Source organism: Dama dama, chromosome 22 (assembly GCF_033118175.1).
Source record: "Dama dama isolate Ldn47 chromosome 22, ASM3311817v1, whole genome shotgun sequence".
Taxonomy (NCBI): domain Eukaryota; kingdom Metazoa; phylum Chordata; class Mammalia; order Artiodactyla; family Cervidae; genus Dama; species Dama dama.
In genome coordinates this window covers 59,584,324-59,604,844 of record NC_083702.1, presented here as the reverse complement: position 1 = coordinate 59,604,844, position 20,521 = coordinate 59,584,324, and the positions used below count along the sequence as shown (strand labels likewise).

The following is a 20,521-nucleotide window of genomic DNA, read 5'->3' as shown; positions in this document are numbered from 1 at the left end:
ATGGTAACCTTTATCCATTGCTGATAGGAGAGTAAATTGGCACAATAAGTTCAATAAATAAATATTTGACAGTTGAACACACAGCTATCATCTAGCCTGTCAATTCCATTTCTAGTTCTATATGCTAAACATATGAATGCATACTTCTGCCAAAAAGCAATATAAGAAAATTCTTAGCAGCTTTGTTTATAAGTCATATATGAGAAAAACCTAAGTTTCTATTGAGAAAATGATGAATGATTAATGAATTGTGCCATTTCTATTATTGACTACAACTTATAAATTAAAAGAATAAATCATTGCTGACATAAAGCTTGGACAACTGTACAGACATAATGTTGAGCAAACAAAGCCAGACTCAAAACAGTTCATTCCGTGCATTTCTATTCATATGATAATCATGAATATACAAAACTAATTATGTTCAGCCTTGTGAGGCAGTATAGCAGATTCATTTGGGAGTATATTGATCTGGAGAGGCATGAAAGAGATTTCTATGATTTTGAAAATATGCTATATTTGCATTTGTGTAATGTTTAGATCAAACCAGTTAATCCTAAAGGAAATCAATCCTGAATATTCATCAGAAGGACTGATGATGAAGCTGAAGCTCCAATACTTTGACCACCTGATGTGAAGAGCCGACTTATTGGAAACGACCCTGATCCTGGGAAAGACTGAAGGCAGGAGAAGAAGGGGACAACAGAGGATGAGATAGTTGGAGGGCATCACCGACTCAATGAGTTTGAGCAAGCTCCAGGAGATGGTGAAGGACAGGAAGGCCTGGTGCGCTGCAGTCCATGGGGTTGCAAAGAGTTGGACGTGACTTAGTGACTGAACAACAACAAATGTTTACGTGGGTATCTATACTTACAATAATTCATGAAACTGCACACAGTGAATTGTTTTCTTAACATTACACCTGAATGTTTAAAAAATATTTGTGGTTTTAGAGAGACATACTGAAATATTATAGATGAAGTAATATGCATATCTGTTTCAGATAATCAAGTAGGGGTTGAGAGGAATGGACCACTTTGTAGATGGGACAATATCAGCTATAAATTGATGCTTGAAACAGTGATGCATATGGCAGTGAGCATTATGAAATGTTGTGTATTTATAAAAGCTTAAAATTAAGAGAAATAAAGTACATAGCACATGGCTTGGCACAGAATAAGCACCTCAAAATATATGTTTATTAAAGTTTTTTTTTTTTTTTTAAACACTTTTGGACATTTCAAAGAACTTAGGAGACTACTTCTGATTGGGGCTGATGTCTTCAATCTTTCCCAACATCAAATTCTTTTACAATGAGTCAGATCTTCACATCAGATGGCCAAAATATTGGAGCTTCAGCATCAGTCCTTCTGGCGAATATTCAGCATTGATTTCCTTTAGGAATGACTGGTTCTCCTTGCTGCCCAAGGAACTCTCAAGAGTCTTCTCCAGCACCGCAGTTCAATACTATGAATCATATTCTCCTTGTCCTGAATCCCTGATCTGACAAACATTAGTTGTTTCCAAGCAGTGATCAATGAACTTAACAATAAAGAGTTGACTCATTGGAAAAGACTCTGATCGTGAGAAAGATAGAGGGCAGGAGGAGAAGTGGGCAGCAGAAGATGAGATGGCTGGATGGTATCACTGACTCAATGGACATGAGTTTGAGCAAAGTCTGGGAGATAGTGAAAGACAGGAAAGCCTGGCATGCTGCAGTTCATGGGGTCACAAAGAGTTGGACATGATTTAGTGACTGAATGATAACAACTTTGTCAACCTGAGGGTGAGGGCATGGATGAGTCCAATAAAGGAAGTGTGAGAAAATTGGGCAAAGGTGCAAAAATGCTGTGGAAAAACATGAGTCACCAGAAAATCAGTTTTTGTAGCAGAATGAACTGGAGTAAATGCTGTGGAAAATTGAAACACTGAGTTGCCAAAAAGCTTTGCCTGTGCTAAAAAGAGCTTCCCAAGTTTCCTGAACTCTTTTCAACCTGCTGCTCTTACTAACCCCTCAAATAGGAGTGTTGCTCTAAGAAGCCACATGGTTTAAATATGCAGATTTTCATTATCTATGTTAATTTATCTATATTTAACAGCTCAACTCTTTTTAAAAAGGAAAATTAGAGTTATGCTAGTAGGCCCAACATTTATATTTTCATTCAATAGCTCTTTTAATTTTTATTTCACAGATTGATTTTATTTATTCATCATCAGTCTTCTATTAAAAAGATGTATTATATTTTGTAGTTCAAGCTTGCTGTGAGCATTTTTATTATGTATTACTTATAGTGATTTTAATACATGTAGGTTTTTCTTGAGGCGTTATTTGAAAATAACTTATTGAAAGTGTTTCTCTGGTAAGGCTTCCCTAAGTTAAAAACAAAATTTTTGGTCAAACACATAGAATTTGAATTCTGGATCTGCTACTAACCAGTTTGGTTAATCTGGTCTTTTAATATAAATATAGCATGAGACACATGTGCAATTTAGAATTTTCTAGTAGCCATATTATAAAATAAAAATGAAACTTTTAATAACTCCAGGATGTACTCAGTTGTGTCTGACTCTTTGTGACTCTACAGACTATAAGCCACCAGGTTCCTGTGTCCATGGGATTTTCCAAGCAAGAATACTGGAGTGGATTGCCATTTCCTCCTCCAGGGGATCTTCCCAACCCAGGGATCAAATGTGCATCTCCTGCATCTACTCATTGGCAAATGGATTCATTACCACTGAGCCACTTGGTAATCTTAAATCCAGTGCATCAAAATATTATTTCAACTTGATGTCAATATAAAATTATTTTTGAGATATGTCACAGTCAAGTTCCTTGAAATGTGATTGATGTCTTATTTGACCTGCTTGTTTCTCAAGGTGTAAATTGTGAGAGTTAATAACTGCAATTTCAACTAATATAGGGTCAAGAGGCCTGAATGGGGTCTCTTATGCCCTAGGACAGCAGCAGAGCCTAACAGGAAGAAGGACTTCCTCTTTTTCCTTGGTGAGAGTTCAGCCTATGAGTGATTGTCACCACTCAGCCAATGCAAAGTCATATACTCTTTATTTACTATGGCCCTCCCAACTTCCTTTCCCCACTTTAAAAGAGTCCTCATTCTAGTGTGAGGACTTCTATATGGCTCACCATAGAAACAGGCTACAAATAACAATTCTTTTTGATCTTGAATAAACACTTTTTTTTCCCCCCTGCGGGAGAAGTAACTGGCAATCTTTTTAAGTAAGCAAAACGAAGAGATTCATCATAGGAGGCAGTGAGCCCAATCATACCTTTTTCAATAGTCACTGATTCTTTTACTGATGGCTTAACAAAGCTGAAAGTACACGGAAGTCCCTCTTCGAATCATTTTCTTACCAGCCAATGCATACTGTTAAAGATTAATGTATAGAGACAAATATTTTTGTGTTGGATTGGCCCAAAAGTTCATTCAGAGTTTTCTGTGAGATGTTATGGAAAAACTTGACAGAACTTTTTTGGCCAATCTAATATATAAATAATCTTTTTCCTCAAAAATTCACACGGAAAAATTGTTAGCACTTTAATTTCACAAGTTTTCTGTTTAAATTCATCTGTTATTCTGGAATTTTTAGAGTATTCAATATTGTAGGAGACTATTTTTATTACTCAGTTTCTACCTTAAGATATTACCGTTTGTAATAGTTTCTTTTTTTTTTTTTTTCTTCCTTTTTTTTTTTTTTTTATTTACATGTATTCCCAATCCCGATCCCCCCTCCCACCTCCCTCTCCACCCGATTCCTCTGGGTCTTCCCAGTGCACCAGGCCGGAGCACTTGTCTCGTGCATCCCTCCTGGGCTGGTGATCTGTTTCACCATAGATAGTATACATGCTGTTCTTTTGAAATATCCCACCCTCACATTCTCCCACAAAGTTCAAAAGTCTGTTCTGTATTTCTGTGTCTCTTTTTCTGTTCTGCATATAGGGTTATCGTTATCACCTTTCTAAATTCCATATACATGTGTCAGTATGCTGTAATGTTCTTTATCTTTCTGGCTTACTTCACTCTGTAAAATGGGCTCCAGCTTCATCCATCTCATTAGGACTGGTTCAAATGAATTCTTTTTAATGGCTGAGTAATATTCCATGGTGTATATGTACCACAGCTTCCTTATCCATTCATCTGCTGATGGGCATCTAGGTTGCTTCCATGTCCTGGCTATTATAAACAGTGCTGCGATGAACATTGGGGTGCACGTGTCTCTTTCAGATCTGGTTTCCTCTCTGTGTATGCCCAGAAGTGGGATTGCTGGGTCACATGGCAGTTCTATGTCCAGTTTTTTAAGAAATCTCCACACTGTTTTCCATAGCGGCTGTACTAGTTTGCATTCCCACCAACAGTGTAAGAGGGTTCCCTTTTCTCCACACCCTCTCCAGCATTTATTGCTTGTAGACTTTTGGATAGCAGCCATCCTGGCTGGCGTGTAATGGTACCTCATTGTGGTTTTGATTTGCATTTCTCTAATAATGAGTGATGTTGAGCATCTTTTCATGTGTTTGTTAGCCATCTGTATGTCTTCTTTGGAGAAGTGTCTGTTTAGTTCTTTGGCCCATTTTTTGATTGGGTCATTTATTTTTCTGGAATTGAACTGCAGGAGTTGCTTGTATATTTTTGAGATTAATCCTTTGTCTGTTTCTTCATTTGCTATTATTTTCTCCCAATCTGAGGGCTGTCTTTTCACCTTACTTATAGTTTCCTTTGTAGTGCAAAAGCTTTTAAGTTTCATTAGGTCCCATTTGTTTAGTTTTGCTTTTATTTCCAATATTCTGGGAGGTGGGTCATAGAGGATCTTGCTTTGATTTATGTCGGAGAGTGTTTTGCCTATGTTCTCCTCTAGGAGTTTTATAGTTTCTGGTCTTACATTTAGATCTTTAATCCATTTTGAGTTTATTTTTGTGTATGGTGTTAGAAAGTGTTCTAGTTTCATTCTTTTACAAGTGGTTGACCAGTTTTCCCAGCACCACTTGTTAAAGAGGTTGTCTTTTTTCCATTGTATATCCTTGCCTCCTTTGTCAAAGATAAGGTGTCCATAGGTTCGTGGATTTATCTCTGGGCTTTCTATTCTGTTCCATTGATCTATATTTCTGTCTTTGTGCCAGTACCATACTGTCTTGATGACTGTGGCTTTGTAGTAGAGTCTGAAGTCAGGCAGGTTGATTCCTCCAGTTCCATTCTTCTTTCTCAAGATTACTTTGGCTATTCGAGGTTTTTTGTATTTCCATACAAATTGTGAAATTCTTTGGTCTAGTTCTGTGAAAAATACCGTTGGTAGCTTGATAGGGATTGCATTGAATCTATAGACTGCTTTGGGTAGAATAGCCATTTTGACAATATTAAATCTTCCAATCCATGAACACGGTATGTTTCTCCATCTGTTTGTGTCCTCTTTGATTTCTTTCATCAGTGTTTTATAGTTTTCTATGTATAGGTCCTTTGTTTCTTTAGGTAGATATACTCCTAAGTATTTTATTCTTTTTGTTGCAATGGTGAATGGTATTGTTTCCTTAATTTCTCTGTCTGTTTTTTCATTGTTAGTATATAGGAATGCAAGGGATTTCTGTGTGTTAATTTTATATCCTGCAACTTTACTATATTCATTGATTAGCTCTAGTAATTTTCTGGTAGAATCTTTAGGGTTTTCTATGTAGAGGATCATGTCATCTGCAAACAGTGAGAGTTTTACTTCTTCTTTTCCTATCTGGATTCCTTTTACTTCTTTTTCTGCTCTGATTGCTGTGGCCAGAACTTCCAACACTATGTTGAATAGTAGTGGTGAGAGTGGGCACCCTTGTCTTGTTCCTGATTTCAGGGGAAATGCCTTCAATTTTTCACCATTGAGGGTGATGCTTGCTGTGGGTTTGTCATATATAGCTTTTATTATGTTGAGGTATGTTCCTTCTATTCCTGCTTTTTGGAGAGTTTTAATCATAAATGAGTGTTGAATTTTGTCAAAGGCTTTCTCTGCATCTATTGAGATAATCATATGGTTTTTATCTTTCAATTTGTTAATGTGGTGTATTACATTGATTGATTTGCGGATATTAAAGAATCCTTGCATTCCTGGGATAAAGCCCACTTGGTCATGGTGTATGATTTTTTTAATATGTTGTTGGATTCTGTTTGCTAGAATTTTGTTAAGGATTTTTGCATCTATGTTCATCAGTGATATTGGCCTGTAGTTTTCTTTTTTTGTGGCATCTTTGTCTGGTTTTGGAATTAGGGTGATGGTGGCCTCATAGAATGAGTTTGGAAGCTTACCTTCTTCTGCAATTTTCTGGAAGAGTTTGAGTAAGATAGGTGTTAGCTCTTCTCTAAATTTTTGGTAGAATTCAGCTGTGAAGCCATCTGGTCCTGGGCTTTTGTTTGCTGGAAGATTTTTGATGACAGTTTCGATTTCCTTGCTTGTGATGGGTCTGTTAAGATCTTCTATTTCTTCCTGGTTCAGTTTTGGAAAGTTATACTTTTCTAAGAATTTGTCCATTTCATCCAAGTTGTCCATTTTATTGGCATAGAGCTGCTGGTAGTAGTCTCTTATGATCCTTTGTATTTCAGTGTTGTCTGTTGTGATCTCTCCATTTTCATTTCTAATTTTGTTAATTTGATTCTTCTCTCTTTGTTTCTTAATGAGTCTTGCTAATGGTTTGTCAATTTTGTTTATTTTTTCATAAAACCAGCTTTTAGCTTTGTTGATTTTTGCTATGGTCTCTTTAGTTTCTTTTGCATTTATTTCTGCCCTGATTTTTAAGATTTCTTTCCTTCTGCTAACCCTGGGGTTCTTCATTTCTTCCTTCTCTAATTGCTTTAGGTGTAGAGTTAGGTTATTTAATTGGTTTTTTTCCTGTTTTTTGATGTAAGCCTGTAATGCTATGAACCTTCCCCTTAGCACTGCTTTTACAGTGTCCCATAGGTTTTGGGTTGTTGTGTTTTCATTTTCATTCATTTCTATACATATTTTGATTTCTTTTTTGATTTCTTCTATGATTTGTTGGTTATTCAGAAGCGTGTTATTTAGCCTCCATATGTTTGAAGTTTTAACAATTTTTTCCCTGTAATTGAGATCTAATCTTACTGCACTGTGGTCAGAAAAGATGACTGGAATGATTTCAATTTTTTTGAATTTTCCAAGACCAGATTTATGGCCCAGGATGTGATCTATTCTGGAGAATGTTCCGTGTGCACTTGAGAAAAAGGTGAAGTTGATTGTTTTGGGGTGAAATGTCCTATAGATATCAATTAGGTCTAGCTGGTCCATTGTGTCATTTAAGGTTTGTGTTTCCTTGTTAATTTTCTGTTTAGTTGATCTATCCATAGTTGTGAGTGGGGTATTAAAGTCTCCCACTATTATTGTGTTACTATTAATTTCCTCTTTCATACTTGTTAGCGTTTGCCGTACATATTGCGGTGCTCCTATGTTGGGTGCATATATATTTATAATTGTTATATCTTCTTTTTTGATTGATCCTTTGATCATTATGTAGTGTCCTTCTTTGTCTCTTTTCACTTCCTTTATTTGAAAGTCTATTTTATCTGATATGAGTATTGCGACTCCTGCTTTCTTTTGGTCTCCGTTTGCATGAAATATTTTTTTCCAGCCCTTCACTTTTAGTCTGTATGTGTCTCTTGTTTTGAGATGGGTCTCTTGTAGACAGCATATATAGGGGTCTTGTTTTTGTATCCATTCAGCCAATCTTTGTCTTTTGGTTGGGGCATTCAACCCATTTACATTTAGGGTAATTATTGATAGGTGTGGTCCCGTTGCCATTTACTTTGTTGTTTTGGGTTCACATTTATACAACCTTTCTGCATTTCCTGTCTAGAGAAGATCCTTTAGCATTTGTTGAAGAGCTGGTTTAATAGTTTCTTTTGTTAACTTAAAAATAATATTTTTATTGTTGCTCCTTGTGATGGTTATGTTTTTTTTAATGCCCTGGTCATGTATCCCTTCTAAACTATAAAAATGTAAGGGCAATACATTTTTAGCTTTTCTATTCTAATACTTGAAATGGTATCAAAAAACTGTCTTGAAATCTAGAAAAAGGCAAAAATAATCATACAATCACCCTGTTCAAAATGCATAATGAACTTGTAGGTTTTCCTTCTTTCATTTCATTGTTAGGCCTTTGGTAGTCTTGTCAGTGTGTAACGTCATTCTTCTGTTTCCCAGAAATGTATAATACTGTCTTTTTAAGAGAGCTGCCTGAAACAGTTTCCATACCAGGAAAGAAATGACTCAAAAGCCTAAAGATACATACTTAGGAACAAATGATCATTCTATGAAACATTTATTTCTTTACATTAGCAAATTCCATTAGATCTTTGAGAATAATGCAATTCTTTTGATTGCATCACCAAAGGCTTGTTTAACTTGCTTGTTTCTCAAGGTGTAAATGAAGGGGTTCAGCATAGGAACAATTGAAGTAGTGAGCATTGTAACACTCTTATTAATACCTGAGTCCTTATTAATAGCTGAGTCCTTTGCTGAAGGCTTAACATAGATGAAAATACTGCTTCCATAGGTGACAGAGACCACAATCAAATGGGAAGAACATGTGAAAAATGCGTTTTTCCTTTGCTGGGCAGAAGAGAATCGTAAAATGGTCTTGATGATGTGTATATATGATAGAACAACACACAGGAGGGTCATGATAAAGGTCAACACTGCACAGACTATGATCATTTGCTTTTTAAGCCACATTTCTGAGCATGAGATTTTTAGAAGGGGGACTGCATCACAGAAAAAATGGTCAATAACATTGGAGTCACAGAACTCCAGGTGTGGGCCCAGGCTAAGTGGAGGGATTATGATCAACAAGCCAGCCATCCAGCAACAAAGGATGAGTCTTCTACAGACCATGTTGTTCATGATAGTCACGTAATGCAGGGGATTGCAGATGGCCATGTATCAATTATAGGACATGGTAGCCAGGAGAAAAAATTCAGTTACACCAAAAAGATCAGCAAAAAATATTTGACTGATACAGTTATTATATGCTATTGTCTTGTCACCTGGAATTGTCTGGGAATACAAGCAGATATAAATGAGATTTCTAAGAAGGAGAAATTTTACAGGAAAAAGTACATGGCAGTTTTCAGGTGAGAGTCTGTGAAGATGAGGGAGATGATTGTCAGGTTCCCAGTTACACTCAACATGTAGGTGAGAAATAAAAAGATGAAAATCACAATGTTCAGCTGTGGATCATCAGTAGTCCCAGCTGGATAAAAGTTGTGTGGTTTCTCATCACTGAATCCTGACTTCTACTCAATCTGCATTTACAATTCAGAAATATTTAATATGCATAGAGTGGTTATTAATGAAGGCAAAACTATGCAAACAAACTCACAGCCATTAAAAATTCGTGTTCGCAAATATTTTCAGTATGCTGGTATCCTGGGTTCCACAATTGTGTATTATTGATCATTTCAGGGGAGATTAAAAAATCAGAATTGCTTTATCTATAACATACTATGAAATATTATTGGTGCTTCTTCTTCATTACATTTTATGTTTTGTTTCCACTTTATATTTTGTCTATGTCTTGGATTTGATTTTCCCTTTATATTTGGATTTAGCTGCTAATGTTTTGTGAGAGTAAGAGTTTTTTCTTGTTCACAGACTGACTCATAAAGCTGAATTTTAAACTTTCATTTTTACCTTCATGTGTTTCCTTAAAATTTTGTTATTGAAACAGTTGATCACAACTAGTTTGTCTCATTAAATGCATTCCACATCCAGTACTGAGTATGTTGAGCTCTAGGATTACAATTTTAAAAGTCTATGTTTCCTTTAAACAACTTCTTTCTTACTTACCTATGCCCCTGACTCTACCTCATAATTTTCTCATAGTTTATCTCATAATTATCTCATAGTTTAAAATTACACTAATTTCCTATTGTGGTACAGAAGACAAGGAATATTTTGATGACAAATACATGATGTAGAATAACTATGTGTTGGGTGTAAACATATAGGGATGTAAAAAATTACTACAATTTTTTTGGTTTTCAATCTGTTAAGGTTAAGACACATTCCAAAGTGCTATTATTAATATTACTAACTACAAATAATTCAGGTTAAATTCTTAAGCATATTCTTCAAGCATGGCTTGCTTTCACTGACTCAGTTATGTCATTTACAAAGTGGAAATAATATTATTATCCTTTACATATATATATATATGTAATGCTGAAAAATAAAATGTTAACATTTAGAGTACTTATAAAAAGTGCCTGGCAGAAAATGAGTAATAAACAAATTTTAACTATTTCAGTGACCTTGTCAACAACGGTTTTCCTTTTAGAGACCATACATTCAATCATCAATACATTGTAATCACATTTTGTCACAATAAATCTAATGAAGCAATTTATGCCAAAGTTCATCTTCTTTTGGCTGCTAGAGTTCAGGAAACTTCACAAGAATTGTCTAGTTTTAACCACACAGTAGTTATAGAATTATCTCATAACTCACATTAATCCCAACATGTTTTCCTGTCATCTTTTGGCTTTCTAATATCTAGACACTTTTTTTTTCCCCTGAACTCTATGGTGATAGTTCTTAGCATTTCTTTACTATTTTCCTGATTTTTTTTTTAATTGAATACATTTGACATGTAACATTGTGTAAGTTTAAAGTGTATAGGGTGTTACTCTGATGCATTTATAATTGCAACATGATTGTTCATGTAGTGGATACTTATCACCTTATATATTATAATATAATATTGCTATCAATATGTACATTAGATCTCTTTGATTTACTTACTACTCATTGCAAGTTTTTACCCAAAGCTTTACTTCTTAACATATATACTCATTTTGAGTGTTTTCTTGAACTTATCTCCAAAATGATTGATCTTCAGTATATACCCAAATGCACTGCAAATATGAAACTTCCAAAATGAAACTCTTGACTTTTCACACTCTCCTCTTATTTTTTAATAACCAAACTGGTACTTTATACTTCTTGGACCTTTGTTATATACTTGATGTTGAAATAGATACTTCACATAGACTATTGGTCTGGAATAGTCTTCCCTCCAGGCTCATTGTTTCCCAACGCCATCTCTGTTCCCAGTCTTGAATTTTGCTGGACAAGCACATACTCAGCCACTTGTTTTCATTTTTTAGTTTCCAGGTGTATTAATTTGTCATGGTATACAAATTAAGTTATTTTTAGATGATCTATTATTTATTTGTAGCTCAAAATAATCTTATCAACAAATATATACCATCCACGATTAAAGTGCTCTGAAAATGATATTTAACTGATACCCACATTAGAATTTCCACTGATAAATTTTGTACAATCAGGAAAGACTAATTTACTTGAGACAAATATTACCCAAGCCTCAAAAAATGTAAATGAAGTGCATAATTTATAACACTTACATTCTGACTGTTAATCACAGCCTCTCTCTACTAGTTACTTAATTACAACTATTCTTATAGCTACAACTTGAAAATGAATATAATGCAAATAGTATTAGAAGTATGAGAATTTCTGGTTACTATTGATTGAATGGGAAACAGAGGGTGAGATGGTTGGATGGTTTCCCCGATTCAATGGACTTAAACTTGGGCAAACCCTAGGAGATGGTGAGGAAGAAGGTAGGCTGGCATGCTGCAGTCCATGGGGTCAATAAGAGTCAGACATGACTTGGTGACTGAACACCAACAACAACACTGATTGAATCTGGTCACTTCTACAGTAACAGCAACTTGGGAATGCATAATTTCGTTAATTTTTTTTGTCTTCAAATACATCAACTTCCTCACAATAGATGTAGTGCTAAGACAAATCTAGGAAACAGCTTTAAAAAAAAGAAAATAAAAACTTTCAATAAGTGAGAAGAAAAGCAGGCTCAAAGGAACTCCTAGTAGTTTTGGACAAGCTGATGTTCTGAACTATTATGCTCAGAGAGAGGATTTTTCCAGTGTCACCCTTAATATTTATTTCATTTGTTGAATCTGCCACAAAAATTAATAAATAAGAGAGTCCTTGGTGACTCAGGATCAAAAACTACTAATGAAGCATCTGTGTAATCATCTTGTATCGTGTGACCTTTCGGTAAATGAAACAAGCAAACTAGTATAGCAACAGAGGGAAAACAACCTTTAGAGACAGGAAAAACAACAGAATCACTTTACAGACTGGGAGGACAACTGACTTTAATTAAAAACAAAACATAGTCCAGTTTCTTTTAACTAATTCTTGTGTAAGGTAAAGAAGATAGATCTCTCTCTCTACTTTTCTATTTGTTATAAAATGAATATATTATATATTGACATTTGATGAGACATATGACAATGAAAAATTAAAGTGAAAAAGAATAAAGGAAGAGGTAATAGAGGAAATGAAAGGTAACAATTTGGAGCATGTCCTTCCATACTTTTCTATACTCCTGCAGATATATCCGTGTGTATCACATGTAATAATTACAAATGCATGAACATTATTAAAAATGCTTCCACGCTGTGGTACTCAGATTGTCACAGTTATTTTAAACTTGGGCTTCCCAGGTGGCTCAGTGGTAAAGAATGAACCTGCAATGTCATAGTCGTAGGTTCAGTCCCTGAGTTGGAAAAATCCCCTGGAGAAGGAAATGACAGCCTACTCCAGTACTATTGCCTGGGAAATCCCATGAACTGAGGAACCTGCTGAGCTACAATCCATGGGGTTGCAAAGAGTTGGTGATGACAGAGTGACTAAACAACAACAAGACTACACTTAGATATTTGTGAGCCTATTTATGTCTCAATAATTATTTGCATGCATCATTTTAAACCTATTTAATTTCAGTTCACTATATTACTGTAACAACAGCATTTAAATTCAAATTTATCATTGTTGTAAATAAATGTTGCTTCCAGTTTTACCATTGTAAAATATCACTCTATAGATAATTATGATGTTTCTAATTACCTTTAATCATTTTAGCTTCTTTTATATTTTCTACAATTATAAAAATATGACAAGAAGTTTTTAAAAAATATTTATGTATATTGTCTGGAAAACTGGATCAAAGTAAAATTTCTCTGAGATACTGAGATACATACTTAGAACTATAATCTACTAATAACTAATAACTAGTATGTTCCTTCAAGTCATGTATATAAGAGTATCTTTATGCATACACTCGATATTGCTTTTCCTCTAAATAACTATTACCTTTATTCATTTGTGGACCAATGTAGGTCAAGGCTGGGTTGCAGATTGAAGTAAAATTTACATACAACAGGTGGAACCTTTAAAATATTTTAACTAGTGAATTTTCAAAATATGTACTTCCTTAAGCATTTACTTTCACTGTAAAGACAATAAACATTTCCATATTCCCACAAATTTCTGGCATATCCTTTGCTAGTAAACTTTTTATTTCTAGGCAGCCAGTGATCTTTCTGTCATTCTAAATCAGATTTGATTTACCTTTTACTTGTGTTTCACTTGAATGGAATAATCATGGCATTCTTCCCTTATAATTTTTTAATATTCAATTTTACTATTGCATATATAAGTAGTTCACTTACATTACTGAGAAATATTCATGATTTAGACATATTGCCACTTTGTTAATAGTTTTTTTTACGTTTTGTAATTCATTTTTTCCTTTCTTTTTCTTTTGCCCTCTTCTTTTGTCATTTGATGACTTTCTGTAGCGGAATGTTTCTTTTTTCCCTCTTTTTGTTTTGTTTTCACTGTGTACAGTATATTTACTTTTATGTTGAAAATGTATATTCTTATAAATGCACCCAAAATAAACAAGACCTGACACCAAAACAAGATAGAATTTATAAGAGTGGAAAATCACAGGTTACTTTTTCTCATGAGTGTAGATACAAAAATGAAACAAAATATTGAATCCAGAACTATATAAAAAGAATGATACATCATGACCAAGCAGAGTTTGGACAAGAAGTGCAAGTTTAGCTTAATATTAGTCAGTCAATGTAACAAACCACATTAACAAAATAAAGGAGAGAAAAATCATCTCAATACATGCAGAAAAAGCATTTCTCAAAATTCAGCACACATACACATATCCTCAGAAACTAGAATTAAAAGGGAAATTTTCCAATCTGATGAGAAACATGCAAGAAAAGCCTACAATTAACATCATATTTTAACAGTAAAAAAATTGGATGCTCTCCTCTATTGTTAGGAACAGGACAGGATATTCACTCACATAACTTCAGTTCAGTACTAGTTGAAGTTTCCAGCTATTTCAATAAAGCAAGAAGAATTAATACATAAAAAGATTTGGAGTAAGGAGGTAGAAATGCTTTATTTCATACATGGTTATGTACACAGGAAATTCTAGGGCATTTATAAAAAAATAAAAAAGACTACTGAACTAATATGTGAATTTAATAAGATTTCAGATGCAAAATCAATGTACAAAAATAAATTGTATGGCAAAACCAATACAATGTTGTAAAGTAAAATAAGTAAATTAATTAATTAAATAAAAAAGAATAATAAAAAAGGAAAATGCATGAGAAAAAAATTGCATTTCTATACACTCAAGACAAACTTGAAAATGAAATTTTAAATACCATTTATAATAGCATAAAAATCAGAAAATATTTAGAAATATATTTGAGAAAATATGTGTAAAGCTTCTTCACTAAAAAAATTGCTGAGGTACATTTTATTTATTTATTTTGAGATACATTTTAAAAGACTCAAATAAGTGTGGAAATATGTCACATCTGGGTTGGCAGATTCAGTGTTATTTATCGGTTCTTCCCAAATTGATTTCTAAATTCAAATGCAATTTCAATCACTATCCCAGATGGATTTTTTTTTTTTTTTTTAAGAAAAACTGACAAGCTATATGTAAAATTGTTATGGGAAAGGGAAGCAGCTGATATCAAGTCAAACCAATCTTGAAAATGCTGCAGAATTTACAGTACGTAGATTAAAGGCACTTTAAAGCTACAGTGACAAAAACAGTGAGGTACTGGTGAAAAGATCAACAACACACAGATAAATAACATAAAATGGATCAGCCAAATTCACAGATACATGGCCTCCTGATTTTGACAAAGGCACTGGAGTAATTCAACATGTAGGCAAAGATTTCTTGGGACACACAATCCAGCACAAACCATAAAAGGAAAAATTGATAAACTGGATTTCATCAAAATTAAAACTGCTCTTCAAAAGACATCGTTAAGAAAACAAAAATGCAAATCACAGACCAGAAGAAAATAGTCACAATACACATATTTGAAAAAGGATTTCTATGAGAAAGCACTGAGGTAGATATTGTTAGGCAGTCAGTGTAGAAGTCAGAGTCGTTGTTCTTTTTCTAATTTCAATTTTAATTCTCACACACAAGTGTTTTGGCTCCACTAGCCTAAATCTGTATTTGTCCCAGTTTCCACGTATTCAGAGGAATGTCTTCCTGGTCCGGAGGATCATAAAACATTCAGATCCAGGACAAGACAATCGTTGACGCCTGTCTAGTTTATCAAGGAGAAACATTCTGGGCAGACAATTCACTCCTAAACACACATCTGTGCTATGCTGGGCTTAGTCGCTCAGTAGTGTCCGACTCTGCGGCTTCATGGACTGCAGTCCCCCAGGCTCCTCTGTCCGTGGGGATTCTCCAGGCAAGAACACTGGAGTGGGTTGCCATCTAGCCCCTAAATAATGGTCTGGGGGTCTTGAGAAAGGGTCAAGTGATGGCGTCGATATGTCTAGATAAACTGAGAAACTGGGAGATCCAAGAAAGCCATAAAAATGACAAACTGGACATTGCAACATTTAAACTGATTGATGAAAAATTACACATATCTGGGCCCGAGCCAACCAATAACGAACAGATCAATTCTAATAAAGATATAAAAGCTGCTGTTATTCCCATCTTTGGGGGCTCTTTACCCCTTCTCAGTGTCTATGCTGAGGGCTTTGTGTCTCTATCCTTTTAAACATAAACTTTGCCTGCGTGAGTGTTTGCGAGTTTGTGAAATTCATTCTCTGCCTCCTGAACAGAATCCCGTTTGCCGTTTCAGCCCCACCAGATGTTCTCCAGCCCAGAAGCTGTCTGAAACCCATCTTTTTGGGGTTTTATGGAGGCTTTATTATGTAGTGATTATTGTTTAAATCATTGGTCTCTGTACATTGAACTAAATCTCCAGCGAGCACCCTCTCTCTTCACTGAGGTGAGGGATTTCAGTTCAGTTCAGCTCAGTCGCCCAGTCATGTCCGACTGTTTGCGACCCCATGGACCGCAGCACACCAGCCCTCCCTGTCCATCACCAAATCCTGGAGCCTGCTCAAACTCATGTCCATCGAGTCGATAATGCCATCCAACCATCTCATCCTCTGTCGTCCCCTTCTCCTCCTGCCTTCAGTGTTTCCTAGCATCAGGTTCTTTTCCAATTTGGGGACTGTAAATTCCAATCCTCTAATCAATTGATTGATTTCCCTGGCAACCAGGCTTCATCCGAAGGTGATTTAAGGACTTCCCTTATCTTCTCATTAACATAAGGTAAGATACCTTTATTGCTCTCATCCCTTAAGAAATTCCAAGTGTTGTAGGAGCATCCTGTCATGAACTGGATGATGACATATAGGTAATTTTTTTAAATAAGTCACAAAATCACACAGCCCAGTGATCTTTATAGTTCATGATAAGGTAACAGTACCAGTGCTATGATTACTGTGTTGATTTCTGAGCCCATTTTGTTTTTTGGAAAATATACAATGGATATTCTGATGATTCATAAAATTTCAAGGGTGAAGCATAGACATGTTGTAAAAATGTAAAATCTGAAAGGAATAGCCCTTTTAATAACAGTAGGTACGGATGAATGATGGGTTGATTATCATGTACAGGAATATTAACTAGCATCAAGGTTTAGATCTAGCTATTCACTGAAATCATATTGATAAAAGCTTGTCTCTTATCTGAAAAATGTATATGTGTGTATATTTTCTGAAAAGATTTTATTGTGGTAAGAACACTTTGTGAGATCTACCCTTTTAACAAATTCTTAGTGTAGAATACATTATTGTTGATTATAGGTACAATGTTGTAAAGCAAGTCTCTAGAGTTTATGGATTTTACTTAACTAAAATTTTATGCCTTTTCATTAATAATTCTCCATTCCCCTGACCCTTTCAACCCTGTTCCCTGGTAATCACTATTCCAGTTTTTAATTTTATTGACTATTTTAGAAATTTCATGTAAATGAAATCATGAAGTTTTTGTCTTTCTGTATCTGGTTTATTTCACTTAGGATACTCTCTTCGAGGTCCATCCATATTTTCACATGTTGCTGAATCTTCTTCTTTTTGAAGGCCAAGTAGTATTCCATTGTGTGTATATACCACATTTAACTTATCCATTAATCAGTAGGAAGACATTTAGGTTGTTTCTACATATTAGTTATTGTGAATATTGCTACAATGAACATGAGTGTGCACACATCTCTTTGAGATCCTTTTCAGTACTTTTGGATATATACCAGGAAGTGGGTTGGTTGAATCACAGAGTAGTGCTATGTTTTATTTTTTAAGGAAACTGAGTGACTATTAAATAAAAAAACAAACAAACAAACAAACAAAAAAACTGAAGGAAAAAAAGAGTGATCCAATAAATAATGAGAATATATATAAAATACAGAAAAATAGAAGTTGTAAAAGACTAAATGTGAACACAGAGAGGCCTGTAGGTTCAAGAGCATATAGCATAAATTGTAGTGAATAGAGGAAGTGGTTTCAGATGATGATCTGTGTAAGCTTCTTTTTCCAGGAAATGTAGTAAATAGTTTCTGTTCCTCCAATGTATAACCATTCATATCATTAAAAAATGCAATACCTTTATGTACAGCTTTTCATATTTCTTTAGAAAATGTTTGTAACTTTCCAAGATTTCATACATCTGGCTGGTTTTACATTCTTTATTTCTTTTACTTAATTTTTGATGTGTGCTTGCCTATTTTAGAGACATTGTGTGTTGGCATTTCAATATATGTGTCTGCACCTGGCAGGTTTTTGCAATACCAAAATACTTAAATTCCTCAAAATAGTTGTTATCCGTTCTCCCAATTTTCCCTTTCATTTCTTTCTTTCTTTTTTTTTTTTTTTTTAGAAAAGCTTATAACATTTAAGAGGCTTCCCAGGAGGTGCAGTGGTAAAGACTCTGCCTGTCAATGCAGAAGACACAAGAGACACCAGTTCGATCCCTGGATTGGGAAGATATCCTGGAGTAGGAAATGGCAACCCACTACAGTATTCTTGCCTGGAAAATCCTGTGGACAGAGGAGCCTGATGGGCTAGAGTCCATGGGGTCACAAAGAGTTAGACATGACTGAGCCTGTATGTGTTACTATTATTACCATAATGTTTAAAAGTTTTGTTATTAAAAATTCAACATGCATTTTTTGTAATTTTTGTTTTAATGTTTAGTATTTAGTTTTACTATAGATTAATTGATAATAGGTGCCTGAGTTTCTTTCTGGGCTCTCTACTCTCTTCCCTTGATCAATGTGTCAGTTTTTGTGCCTGTACCAAACTGTTCTGTTTAGCTTTTAGTATTTAGTATTAGTATTTAGCAAAATGCTATTTATTATTTCCATAATTATAATGGTTTATTATTCTACTTCATAAAAGTGCTTATTTTCTGCAAGTTAACTTTTGCTTTATTTAACATAGTATTGCTTCTGTTCACTCCCAAAAGTACATGGGAATAAAATTTTGCTAGTTGTTCTCTGTTGTACCTACCCCAAAGAAATTACCTAATACATATTTGTTATGTGAATCAATAAATAAATCATTTAAAAGTTTTTCATTTGAAAGTAATTTGAAAAACTAATGGCAATCATTACTTATTCTTTCTCTGGAAAATGTAAAAATTTATCAACTTACTGTTCTCTCTTGGTAGGTCTAATTTGGTGATATGCTTCTGTTTTACCTGTTGTGTTTCATTTTTGATACTTTTAATTTGGAGGTGAAGCTAGGATTTAAATTTTAAAAAATTGCTAACCTGCTCATAAACGATGTTTCTGAAGAAGCTCTCACTAGACCAGAATGAATGAGAGTGTTTTGAGTAAATTGCCCTGATGGCAAAACTTCGTAAGTTCAGTATGTGTTTATTTGGCTTTACATTCTCTTATTTTTTTTAATATAGCAAGTCTTTTGATTGAGTTATTGAAGGCGTGTTTGACTTGCTTGTTCCTCAGTATGTAAATGAAAGGGTTCAGCACTGGAGCGATGGAAGTAGTGAGCATGGTCACACCCTTGTTAACGGCCACTGAGTCCTTCGCTGAAGGTTTAATGTAGATGAAGATGCAGCTACCGTAGGTGATTGAAACCACAATCATGTGGGAAGAGCAAGTAGAAAAGGCCTTTTTCTTCTGTTGGGCAGAAGGGAATCCTAAAATTGTCTTGATGATATAAATATAGGACAGAGCCACACACATCATTGTCATAAGGAGGGTCAGCACAGCACAGATGATAACAGTCTGTTCCATGTACCAAGTATTTGAACACGAGATTTTCAGGAGGGGAGATGCATCACAGACAAAATGATCAATGGTATTAGAATCACAAAATTCCAATTCCAGGCCTAGGCTAAGTGGGGGGATTATAATGAATAGACCTGCTACCCAACAACAAAAGACAAGTCTTCTGCAGACCATGCTACTCATGATGGTCACATAATGCAGGGGTTTGCAGATGGCCACATAGCGGTCATAGGACATAGCAGCTAGGAGAAAAAATTCAGTTACACCAAACAGGTCAGTAAAAAATACTTGGCTGACACAGGCATTGTAGGTAATGACCTTGTCACCTGTCATGATGCTATACAGATATCTGGGAATACAAGCTGATGTGAATGAGATCTCCAAGAAGGAGAAATTTTGTAGGAAATAGTACATGGCTGTCTTAAGGTGGGAATCCAGTAAGATGAGGAAGATGGTGGTCAGATTCCCAGTTATGCTTAACATGTAGGTGAGAAAGAGAAAGATAAGAAGCAAAACCTGCAGTTGAGGGTCATCTGTCAGTCCCAGCAGAATGAATGTGGTTACTGTACTGTTTCTCATTGCTGATTGCTGAGTTCTGTTAAATCTGCATGTTAATGTTGAAATGTTTCATTTTAGATTATTTTAACAGTATGGAAGGTATCATATTCAAGGTTTTCCTTATTTATCACTATTTTAAAATATTTACAATTGAAATATTCACTCTGTAAAGGACTACTTTTGACTGTGGTGGGTCTGTCGTTTTGTAGGAGCAAAGATGTCTTGTGATATTCAGGAGTTCTCTGTTTGCATGTGTCCCCCATTCCAATCCCCCCTCCCACCTCCCTCCTAGCCTCCAACTAATAAAAGTAAATGAAAAAAAAGAGTTTTCTGTTTGATGTTATTACTTGATGTTTTTTTCTTTATTAAAGTATTAAGATATGTAAGATCAGTTGAGATCACTGTGCACACATTCTGTAGTCACTTGAAATCTCTGTTTGAGCTCTATGATT

General features: G+C 34.8%; 1 protein-coding gene and 1 pseudogene across 1 annotated transcript; both read right to left on the bottom strand.

Annotated features, from left to right (window-relative positions):
* Positions 1 to 8,343: 8,343 nt before the first annotated feature.
* Positions 8,344 to 9,274, bottom strand: LOC133043389 (olfactory receptor 6C2-like; annotated as a pseudogene).
* Positions 9,275 to 19,136: 9,862 nt separating this feature from the next.
* On the bottom strand, positions 19,137 to 20,090 carry LOC133043169 (olfactory receptor 6C2-like). Its single transcript, XM_061124006.1, has one exon. It carries the CDS (start codon positions 20,088 to 20,090, stop codon positions 19,137 to 19,139), a length of 954 nt encoding a protein of 317 aa, XP_060979989.1.
* Between the last annotated feature and the right edge of the window lie 431 nt (positions 20,091 to 20,521).

Bases quoted from the DNA above. Each gene is read 5' to 3' on its own strand.
- LOC133043169 (XM_061124006.1), bottom strand. From the start codon at position 20,090: ATGAGAAACAGTACAGTAACCACATTCATTCTGCTGGGACTGACAGAT.